At 40.7% G+C, this 12311-nt stretch overlaps 1 protein-coding gene across 1 annotated transcript in view; it reads left to right on the top strand.

Moving 5' to 3' along the window:
- Positions 1 to 4041: 4041 nt before the first annotated feature.
- The window catches only part of gria2b (glutamate receptor, ionotropic, AMPA 2b), a gene marked incomplete at both ends in the record, with an annotated part of 73361 nt that continues 65091 nt past the window's right edge, over positions 4042 to 12311 (top strand). Inside the window, 1 exon segment of the mRNA XM_080746409.1 lies at positions 4042 to 4129. Within this exon segment, the coding sequence (XP_080602535.1) occupies positions 4042 to 4129 (88 nt within the window).

The raw sequence follows: 12311 nt of genomic DNA on the forward strand, positions 1-12311 counted from the left end.
GTCCTTTAAGTGGTTAGTTCATAATATATTTGTGTATGTTTGGCTCCCAAGAGTTCCTTCCTAGGAATGTGGTGGTCTGGTGGAGTCAAAAGTACAAATAGGGATTCTATAGAAAATAAATAGTCCAGCAATGTACTTTATTACATGCAGTACTCAATTAAATGTACTTACTTACTTACTGTCCACCACTGCTGACAGGTAAATGATCTCTTAGTTTGAGGAGTGTGGTTTGGCACTGTGTGGGATGGGATAGGATAATTAAAAGGATCATTAAAAGGATAATTAAAACCTAATAAAATCAGTCTGGCAGCAGCAGATGCACACACCACTTCAACCTAGACAAGGTCAAAGAGTTTTAAAGATGTTGCTCTGACAATAATAATAATACATAACAATGTAAGAACTTATTTTTAGACTATTCAAAAATAGACTAGATCTGCTATTTCGAGCGGTGCCAACCGCTCCAATGTGTTTCCAATTGTTTTTCCATTGTATCGAATACTGATGTCTTAAGTTTTCCCAGTGTCTTTCCATTTATCGAATACTGAAGTTTTCCAAGTGTTTTTCCTTTGTATCAAATACTAATGTCATATGTTCCTATCCTGTGACGTCATGTGGGTCTATCATCATCAGCAGCAGCAGCAGCACCGCTCACTTCACACAGGTGTGATTTTGTAAGGGGTCGCTAGCACAACATATATTTTCTAATGGGAGTCACCGACCAAATACAAATCAACGTGGGGGTTCTTGAAAATAACATGTGTGAGAACCACTGAACAACAATCTATATACGAGCCTTGTGGCATATTCAGCTGTAGGCGGCGATGGCAGATTTCTCCTTTTGTTTTCATGGAGTGGCAGGGGAGGGGGGTTTGGGCAGTCACCTGTACCTGTGTGTGTGGGGGGTGGGGGGGGGGGGGGGGGGGGGGGGGGGAGGGCTGGCATTTCAGGTAGGACTGGCATTTGGCCTACCCTGAATCTAATTCCTGCAAACGCCACTGGCACCAGCCAACACCGCATGAACTATAGGTGGGTGCAATTTTGGGACAATGTTGATGGTTGCAAGTGGTTGTGAATAATTGGCGTGGCTTTGACAGTTAGAGTGTGGTAGGAATATTAACTGACATGTAGCCTAAGCAGGCCTAAGTGTTGTTGGGTATTTTCCACAGACAATATGCAATTTGGGAACCCATTCGATTAAACACAGAAGACAATCTGTAGAGATTAGCTTGCTGACAGTGTAGCTGTCCATGGTGCTGAAACGTGTCATTCGCTCTGCTCTGTCCATTTAATGCATGGGGACTTGCTCTGCTCTCTGCCTCGTTAAACTAGATCCTATCCTCAAATAAAATCAAACATCATTTATCTCACTAGCTGTGCATTGGTTCTTGAGCTCCCGCATCTAATTCTCTACGGTCTCATTTATACTCCATAGGATGAGCTTGCCTGTAAAATAAGGTTTTTACCACTTTTCGCCTACGGGTTCTTAATTTGAAGATGACCAGCTCTTGTTTGGCTTAATTAAGTTTAATTCAGTTTTCATATAAAACATGGCTGTAATATTCCTGTAGTAAATTGAAGCCATTAGAAATCATTTCATATATGCTCATGAATGTTTAATCGTATAGGCTATTTGGCTTCCCCTCCCCTTGGCATTGAGTGCATATCGGAGCATAGACAGAAAACAGAAGGCAGAGAGACAACATGACGGGATTGGAATCATTGGATTGGAACTCAATTTAAGGAACATGTGGTTGTGGTCAGTCATGCAGTGCACTAACATCTAACAATGTCAGTTAACGATCGGAAACTAATATATTTTCACACCGAATTGTAAACGGCTTGATAACAGAGCAGCACTACTGCGATCAGAGTAAATGTGTTTAAATATACAATGTAGCCTATATTTAGTAACCAAAGACAAAGAGCCTAGATGCTGATTTTGGGTTTAATTGATGATGGCTGTGCGGGGTCACAGATGGTCAAATGGAGTCAAATTGACACCCATGAGGTGACAGATGACGAATCAATCAATCAATCAATCAATCAATCAATCAATGGAGGTGTTTTGGTTAAAACGTAGAGATCATGTTTAGTTTATGACATTATCAACTATGCCAAAGCTTACAACTAGCACAACACGAGGTCGGTGTCTCTTGCCGACCAGCACTTGACATGTCGGAAAGGGCAGCTACTAGGACACCTATAGCGCGGCAGAAAGCTGAACGAACCCAGGAGCATTGGTGGAAAGTAGGCTACCCATTTACTTATAGGCTACTGTAGCCTATAAGTAGGCTACCATTTTCAGGTATTTACATTAGGCCTACTTGAGTATTTCCTAATTTCCAATACGTTTACTCTACTCCACTACATCTTTTTCTACATTTATTTTTAAAACTGTAGTTGCTAGATTTTGATCATTATTACAAAAACATACATTAACCCTATATAGCCCTATATAGATTTAGGAATTTGAAAATAACCAACATACAAGTCTCACAATGCATCTCACAAATTATGCACCTGCACTGTGAGCTTGTAGATCTGCAATTTTCAAAAGATTTTCATACATTTGAAAACTTGAAATGGAACTGTAGGCCTACTTGTGGTAGGCTACAACAGACTACATTTAGATACCAGTCGGTCAATTCTGAATAATTTATGCTACCGGACTTTTGCATGTAACAGAGTATTTCTAAATTAGTAACACATTTGAGTATACTTTTCCGTTTTCCCACCACCGGTGCTCGGCAGTCATAATGAGCTCGGCTCTCGTCGTGTCTTCCCGGCTCTCTCATTAACATTCCTCACTTGTGGGTGTGAGACTGAACGGAGCGGAGGAGGCGAGTCTACATCAGTGTCCCTGCGCTCTGCTCTGGAGAGACGCAAAAGAAACAAGACCAGGCTCCCACCAAATAGAACAGGGGAAAAGGACAACACGAAGAGAAATACACGTTTTGTTTGCTCGACCGCGATACCTGTATACCTATATCATTCTTTATCCGCTGGTGGAAAACAGCGCCTGGAGTTCTTTTATTTTTTTCTTCTTTCTTCTCACCGAGAACCACCTGCAAACTGGTCAGCGGGCACATTATTTCCTCCGGGCTGGAAGTCTAATATGATGCGTGGGATCATCTAAACATCTTCTCGCTGTGCGGGGGGTGGAAATAAAACGCAGGAATCTCAAAGGCTGCCTATTATAGCCGGTCTGCTTTTTGGATGTGTGGACACCCCGAAAACTGTGGACAATATGCACAAGAGAGTGAATTTATCCGTGTTTTTGCAGCTGTCTTTGTGGGGATGCTGTGCGCTCGGAGGCTCGCCCAGTGTTCAAATTGGTAAAAAAAAAAAAAAAAAAAAACTATTTAATAACAATAATAATTGCATTGAATTTAAATGAACTGTGTTCAGACTATAGGATACTTATAATAATGTATGATAATGTTGAAGACAACCCTGATATTATCGCCTAATAGTCTTATATGCTAGAATATAGACCTGTGTAGTTTATATATATATAGCCTATATATATATATATATATATATATATATATATATATATATATATATATATATATATATATATATATATATATATATATATATATATAGGTCTATATATATATATATAGGTCTATATATATATATATATATATATACAGTATATATTGGACACTTGGTGCGTAATTCTGAAGGAAACCATGTAAAATCAACATTGGAAAAGAGATAGATAGATAGATAGATAGATAGATAGATAGATAGATAGATATAGAGGTGGGTGGATCATGGATGGATGACAGGCAGACGGACAGGCAGGCAGACAGACAGACAGACAGACAGACAGACAGACAGACAGACAGCTCTGACAGCTCTGACAGACAGACAGACAGACAGACAGACAGACAGACAGACAGACAGACAGACAGACAGACAGACAGACAGACAGACAGATAATAGCCTATAGTTCTAAGTATATGTGTGTTTTCAGGGGGTCTGTTTCCCAGAGGCGCGGACCAGGAGTACAGTGCGTTTCGGATAGGGATGGTTCAGTTTGGCACCACTGAGTTCAGACTGACGCCCCACATTGACAACCTGGAGGTGGCGAACAGCTTCGCAGTCACCAACTGTTGTAAGTAAACACATCATTCATTCATTCATTCATTCATTCATTCATTCATTCATTCATCTGGTTTGAGCTGTTGGATTTGAGGTTTATGAAGTAAAAAGTAGTTTTTTTTTCTAGAATGACACTCATGACCAGCAGCCTTATTGTGATCATTAGAAGAGATTAATTATTTAATCAATTAATCAATCAATAATATTAATACTAATGAATGATGAATAGGCCTACAAAAATACCATTTACGCACAAGTGCTATAGACCTATATTGCTGAGTCTATGCTACATTTAAACATGTTTAATATGGACATTTTAATCATTCTAGAGTGGCCGAATGGCTTTGGGAGAGAATGCACGATATCGTTGTGTTGGCGTGTGATGTGCAGCGTGTGTGTGAGTGTGCGTGCGTGCGTGCGCGCACACGCGAGTGAATGAAAGTTGGTTTCCACAGTAACGGTCTGTCACGGGGGGACTTCTTGTCTCGCGCTGGGAACAACGTATCGTTCACCACCACGCTCAGACATTTATAATTGCATATAGGCCTAGCCTAGGCCCTATTCATAATTAAACAAAGAACACAATAACATACGTTACTGATGACGGGTCCGTCAATGCAATTAAAACAAATAAAATAGCTATGAATGCCGTTTATTCTCTTTCTTCACAGGGCTCATGGGTCAGAGTCAGACTATTAAGAATAGCCTATAGCCTAGTCGTAGCCTATAGCCTATATTAGGCAACAGTCGTGTGTTTCTCTGGATTATATAGGTCTAAATGTAATAGTCCATTGCGCAAGGGAAAAAGAACAGGCTTACAAGCTAACACAGCCTGTGTTAGATCTGTTCTTTTGGCAAGCTACACCGTTAAAAATTGGGTAGGACTCCATAGGAGGAGAGATGTGAGGTAGTTTTGTTTTCTTCTTTTTTCCCCTCCCTTTTTGATAGGCCCAGTGAAGTAAAAGTATCAATGAAAATATCAGATCTACAAGCTCACAATGTGTGGCTTGCAGATCGTCTATTAGCCGAAATGCGTATAGGAATAGAATGACGTGGTTGATGTAGCCTATATTTTGCAATAATAATCAAACTCGAAAATGTAACCAGTAAATGTTTTTTTTTTGTAATGGAGTAAAAGTACAATATGCCTCTGAGACTTAGTGGTAAAAGTACTGAAAATTGGAAATACTCAGTACAGTACTTGAGTAAATGTACATAGTTACTTTACACCACTGGGAATAAGACCAGGGGCCTACAAGGTCTACAGATGAATCAATCACCATCATCATCAACACCACAAAAAACACTTCTGTGTCTTTTTTTTTCATTAGCCTATAGGCTACTTCTTGTTCTTCAGCCTGTCCTGATGAACATTTTTCCAAGGTATAGCCTTATATCTGATGAGAATCATTCTTGGGTGCATCATGCTGCCTGTTATATGGATGTTACTGATAGCCAATTAATAGTGTTTTTCAATGACTACTACAGCCCACACACAGTTCATTAGTGGGTTGCTGCCAAGCAACCCGTTTGGTTTCTTCAATCAGCTACAAATGTAGATTAAAGGATCTTGATTTGAGCATGCACCAATGATCCTCAATTACCATATATAGAACTTCCGGAGTGGAGGGAGACATGCGGGCGAGTGACAGACTAGAAATGATCAGTGGCGTCAGTTCAGAGAAAGGCAACGTGACTGGTGTCTTGCACGGGCGCGAAGGCGCACGTGCAAGACACCAGTCATGTTGCCATACCTTAGCAACAGGCATGATGAATTTATTTTAAGAAGTTCATTTTATTTTTTTCCCCTGTAGCCAAGGTATGGCAGCTGTCATACCTTGGACATACCCAATTGACACCTCTTGAAATTATCATCAGGTTCAGACACCATACAGCTGTCAAACAAACTGGTCCATATACTGGAGTAAAAAAGAAAAATGTTCAAAGATACAGTAGACTTTTTGGAGACCAAAGGCAATAATATTATATTATAGCCCAGTGGTTCTCAAAGTGGAGTCCAGGGACCCTCAGGGGTCCTTGAGGGGGTTCCAGGAGGTCCCTAGTAAAATGTGTTAACCCATTAAGACCTGAGGCTGATTCTACAAAGGTCTTCTAAATCCTAACAGTTTTCCGAAAAACATATGTTTCTGTATCAGTGGTGCTTTTCATGTCAAGGACCCCTAGAATTATATGTATTTGACCACGGACCCCCATCTGGAAGTATGTTGTTCCAGGGACCCCAGAAGGAAAGATTTGAGTTAAAAATGTTCGCTTTAAAATAAGTCAAAGATTTCTAAATATTTTAAAGATATAATGAGCCTGTGACTCAACGAGTCTCCTACTGAGCAGCCACCCGGTCATCGAATTATCTCCACGAATTCAGGCTTCATGGCTTGTGTATAATTGATTAAAAAAAAATGAATGAATTTAAATTTATATAACATCCAATTCTTTTAAAGATTATTTTTGGGGGCTTTTATGACTTTATTGATAGGACAGTAGACAGGAAATGGGGAGAGAGATGGGGAGTGACACGCAGCAAAGGTCGTCGGGATCGGGATTCGAACCCGCAACACGCTGTCAGCCATCAGAGCCTGTACTGTATGTGGAGGTTCCTGGCACACAATAATTTCAGATGGGGTTCCGTGGCCAAACAGCCTACACATTTTTGGCGTCCTTGATATGAATAAGCAAATAGGCAAATGTAGCCTAAATGTCTATGTGGTATTCTTGAATCTCAATGAGACTATATAGTTTCTGCTTTTGTTCCTGTTTCTCATCCGAATGACTCATATAACTGACGAGGACTCTTATCTGCCTTGACCTGCCTGAAATCAGTTGTCATTGTTTACCGCAGACTTGCAGACACGTTGTTGTACAGATCTTTATCGAGTCCATCTAATTGTCTTCAGTCACAAATTAATGTGTTGCCCTTTCAGCTTCTCTCATGGTTTATCAGATCGATTAGAAAGCTCGCCGAATTCTTTTCATGTCTCGCTTGAAACAGATGAGGCTGTTCTGTTGATCTACATTAGGGACTCACACATCCCCATACACCCCCACACAAATAGTACTAATTGTCTTTGTTTGGATTGGAACAAGAGAAAATGTACTCCCCCATCTCTCCTGATATCCTGTTTTCGGAGTACCTCTGGGCTTTATGCTAGTGGTTTTCTGTTTTCACTCGATGTGAAATATCTTTGTAGATTTATGTAGAAGATAGATGGCTGATTTCAAAGATGTGAGAGGAATATTGGACTGATTTACAACTGAGAACAGGTGTGATAAAGAGTTAACCACTATCAAGCAGGCTGATGTCCCTGTATATTTTGGGTATGTCATTATAGCAGAATGTTCAAAAATAGACGAATAGCAGATCAAGCTCACAATGCATTGTTTTGCTGTGTGCCGTAACGGCAAGCTTGCACTGAAAACACAGCAACACGCTCAAAACACTACAATAATCGAACTGACTAGCAAACAGTTGACCTGGCCCTATGAACAAGCAGAACACAAGTTTTTATAGTCTATAAAGGCTATGAGTCGGTCCTTGCAGATGACGGCACTCAGTCAGGGCTAGTATCAGACTCAGCATTCAGTTTACACTGAGGATTTTACCTCAGTGACAGAGGGAAAACTCTTAATGACTAACTGCTTTAACTAAAGTTGAAATAGTGACCCCTAAGGATCCATTTGGGTCCATTTCTACACAATAGTCACATTTAACTTAGAGTAAATGTACACTGGATATGTTACTGTTCTGTAGGCTGGTAGAAAGGAGGGATATATCTTTGTGCCAGTAGAGGGCAGTCTGCATTACAGAGCACTGTCCTCCGCATCCATATCCATCCACCATTTAATGATTGTATTAATTGTATGAAAAAAATATTTCACATGTTTTTACATACAATGGTGTGGCAGTGGTGGAAAGTATTTAAGTACATTTACTCATGTACTGTACTTAAGTACAAATGTGAGGTATTTTACTTACTACTTTAATATTTCCATTTGTCGCTCATTTATACTTCTACTTCACTACATCCCCAAAAATGTGTTAGCTACTTTGTGGATTTTTTACGTCTAGCCTACATTAAAGCTGCACTTTGTACCTTTTCTGTGTGATTACAATGTTATTTTGTCTAGTCTGTATGCTAGAGTATAATATCACATACAATTGGGGTGGTTGTATTTGGTCTCCCTGCTCTTCTATTGAGAAATTAGAGCCTGTGTCTGGTTTGACACAACTGACAAGTGGTAGAACAACAGGCTATATGCACAGCAGGCATTTTGGAGAGAAGTTGGGTCTCTTCACACTTCCTTCTTCCTTCACAGGTGTTACCAATACTAATGAAGGCTCTGTTGCATTCTGGTCAAACAGAGTCAGGGTGCTGATTGTGCATGTTACAGTTGGCTTACTGGAAACACTTCACTACACCAGTGGGTCTCAAAGTGTGGTCCAGGGACTCTCATGGTTCCTGGTGGGTTCCAAATGACCCCTTAAAAGGTGTGTAACTCTCAGAGTGTACAAATTTGGTTCCATTTGTACACTCTCAGAGTTATGAGGGTCCTTGATATAAAAGGTTAGAGAACCACTGTGCTACATGAAATGGAACAGAGCCTTCATTAGTATCATTGCTAACACCTTTGAAGGAAGTGAGAAGAGACCCAACTTGCTGTGCATAGAGCCAATTCAGCACATGTGCAGGAGACCCATGGTTCAGATCCGGAGTAGAACAGAAGACTTACAGAGGTTAGCGTTAACCACTTCAGCCCTAATTCACATTTAGGCTATTTTAAAATAGCTGATCTGCCAGCTCATATAACTTGTCGCATCACAATGTGTTGTTAGCTTTTAGATCTTCTGTTTTCTAAAGATTTAGAAACAAAATTCAAATGGGTCATTCTGTATTATAATGATATACTTGTACTTTTAGTACATTTTGACACCAATACTTTTGTACTTTTACTCAAGTAAATGTTACTTTTACTTTTAACTGAGTATTTCTACATTGTGTTATTGATATTTTTTACTGAAGTAAGAAACGTGAGTACCACTGATTTTCGGCACGTCATACGACGATGTATAAACCAGACTCGTTAGCCTAGTGTTCGAAGATTTATCATCTGCGGAGAGGAATATGTGTCAGCGATTAATTGCAGTCCAACGAGCTACTGAGTAAGTCGCTAAGAGGCTGAATAAAAATCCAGGTCAAATTCAGTGGCAGATCTCCCCCTGGGGCTCTGCCTAATGGGGGGGCTCCGCCACTTCATTACAGGATGAAATCAACTGACATTTCCTTAAAGTTGTATTCTTTTACAAAGGTTACGGCATGAGTCACAGAACTGTATGTGAACCAAAGCTGTATCATATATGGTAGACATCTTAAGGCAAGGCAACATGTCAGAGACTATAGAGTCTGTGCGTGTGTGCGTGCGTGCATGCATCAATATTTTGAAATATGAACTTGTGTAATGAGCCTCTATGCCCCTGGGTTATGTGTTTGTGAGTGTGTGTGTGTGTGTGTGTGTGTGTGTGTGTGTGTGTGTGTGTGTGTGTGTGTGTGTGTGTGTGTGTGTGTGTGTGTGTGTGTGTGTGTGTGTGTGTGTGTGTGTGTGTGTGTGTGTGTGTACATGTGCATGTCGGCTATGTAGTGTACTACGCGTGCCTTCCAGTATTGATGTGTGTCAGTAACGTATTTCAAAGCAAACTAATCATGCTCCTTGGGGAGGTGAAACAGAAGGCAGAAGATCATTCGACACGTCAACTTTCTAGTTTTGTTTTGGTTCAATCTCATCACACCGTAATTCCATCTGCCATCTGACTGACGAACGATCAAAAGACAGCGTAGCTCCTCCGTTCTCAGCGGGAGTGATGGAATATTAAAGAGGTGTGGGATCTGTTCTGGTCATAGAACAAGGCTACTGGAGTCCCATGGAGCCCTTGGCTGTCCCCTAACGGCCCGAACCCAGTACTCCCCTCCCCCTGCCCTCGCCACACAATGCTGAGCTGAAGTGACATCTCTTGATGGAAGAGGGTTCATGTGTCCTCAGCCGAGCACAGAACTCACAGTTCAAGCCAAGACGCTCGTAGAGTTTACAGACAGATAGCTGTGGATTAGATCAGTGGTTCTCAACCTTTGCAGCCCCCCCCCCCCCCCCCCCAAATAATCATATTTTAACTGGGGACCCCCCCACCCTGACGAGCATTAAGAGTTAAGGCATTACATTGTGTATAATACTGTTTTATTGAAAATAGCAGATCTACATGCTCGTTGTGAGCATGTAGATCTGCTATTTTCACATTTTCAGCTTCTAATATTTGACAATTTGGTAAATGTTTGATTTGTCATTTTAGAGGTATTATTCCCAAGCCCATTCCCAAGATGCACTGCAATCTTTCATGGGCAGATGTCACTTACGGGGGCTAGTAGTGTTACTGTAAATAGTAATAAAGAAATAATCAGCTTATTGTGTCTAAAAAGACATATTTAGCCACTTGTACGCATGCCCCCACCCACTGAAATCTAAAACGATAGAAAGCAGTAAATGAAAACATTTTAACACTCAACTTTGATTTTCTCTAATTACAATCTAAAATATGAACCATTGTTGTAAAAAAACAAAGTTGTCCGTTAAGGATGTGAAGTGAATCCCTCATGTGGTTTATACGTAATTACTCACCCCAAAAACAAGCTGACAGGCAAAGACAGAACGACTCTTCAGAACAGCTTCTCTCTGTGTTATAGGGCCTCATTATATCGACCCGACGCCCAAACATTTGTCTGTTGAAGGTAATAGTGAAGACGCACAAAATGAGCAGGAGAGAGTTGTGTTCATTGGAGATGGGAGCGGGGAAGATTGTTTATTGGAGAGATAATATTATCAGCTGCATGGAGAAGAATATGAAACCTGTCTTCTTCTATTTGTGATTAGCGTGATTGGGTCTGGTACCTGGACTGCTTTCAAAATCGATCAATTGAGAGAGAGAGAGAGAGAGAGAAGGAGAGAGAGAGAGAGAGAGAGAGAGAGAGAGAGAGAGAGAGAGAGAGAGAGAGAGAGAGAGAGAGAGAGAGAGAGAGAGAGAGAGATGGCAAAGTGATAGAGGGAGAGCTATGCAGTAAAGTAGAGAGAGAGGGGAGAGAGGGAGAGAGGTGGGGAGAAAGAGAGAGTTGAGAGAGTGAGGTGCCAATGTGATAGAGAGTGAAAGAGAAACAGACACTTGTGTGTTGAGTTGTTATATTGTTATAACTGTAACATGTAACAACGTTCAATAGCAGCTGTCAGTGGGATGGTTAGATTCTTTAAAAGACATGATGACTAAGGTTATATGATCAAATCAAATCAAACTTTATTTGTATAGCACATTTACAACAGCCAAAGCTGAGCTGATACCTATACTGTAGGTGGACAATGCTCCAGTAGAGAGAGAGAGCGAGAGAGAGAGAGAGAGAGAGAGAGAGTTCATCCATTGTGTTTAAATTGGCAAATACATAATTTCAAATAACATACAAAAAAGAGAAGAAATTTGTTTTGAATCGTAAAACTATTATTATTCAAAGCTGTTTGTGATTCTCTTTTTTTTTCATCTGAGAGACCAGTCTGTAACAGACGACCGTCTGGTTTTACTGGTTTGACCCATACAAGTCTGTAACTCTGAGTTAAAGGGAATACCTTGAAGTTTGAGAAACACTGAAGTAGCCTACTGGTCTGGATCAGTTTGGTGGGTGAGTGCATGGGGAATGACGAGTGCTCGTGTGTCCCTATCTTCGGTGGCAGGCCTCCCGCTGGCGCTCTGATGATGGTCTTTGAGGAAATCCACTGACATTTCCTCAAAGTTGTTTTCTCTTAAAAAGGTTATGGAGTGAGTCACAGAAATGTATGCGAACCCAAGCTGTATCGTTGTAGACGTCTCGAGGCAATGTGTCACAGAGTAGTGTTTGTGTGTCTGTGCGTGCACACACACACAGCCACAAACGTGAGTGAGTGAGTGAGTGAGTGAGTGAGTGAGTGAGTGAGTGAGTGAGTGTATACTGTATGTAGAGACAGAACATAACACAAGTTCCACAACACAAACATTAACACCTACAGTAGTGTTGACACTAGGACAGAACCTTTAGACATCACCTATGATTTCATTGAATGTGTTTTGACTATTTTTAGATGTGTATTCATATTCATATCATATAGGCCTACCA

Source organism: Nannobrachium achirus (assembly GCF_963921795.1).
Source record: "Nannobrachium achirus genome assembly, chromosome: 17".
NCBI lineage: Eukaryota > Metazoa > Chordata > Actinopteri > Myctophiformes > Myctophidae > Nannobrachium > Nannobrachium achirus.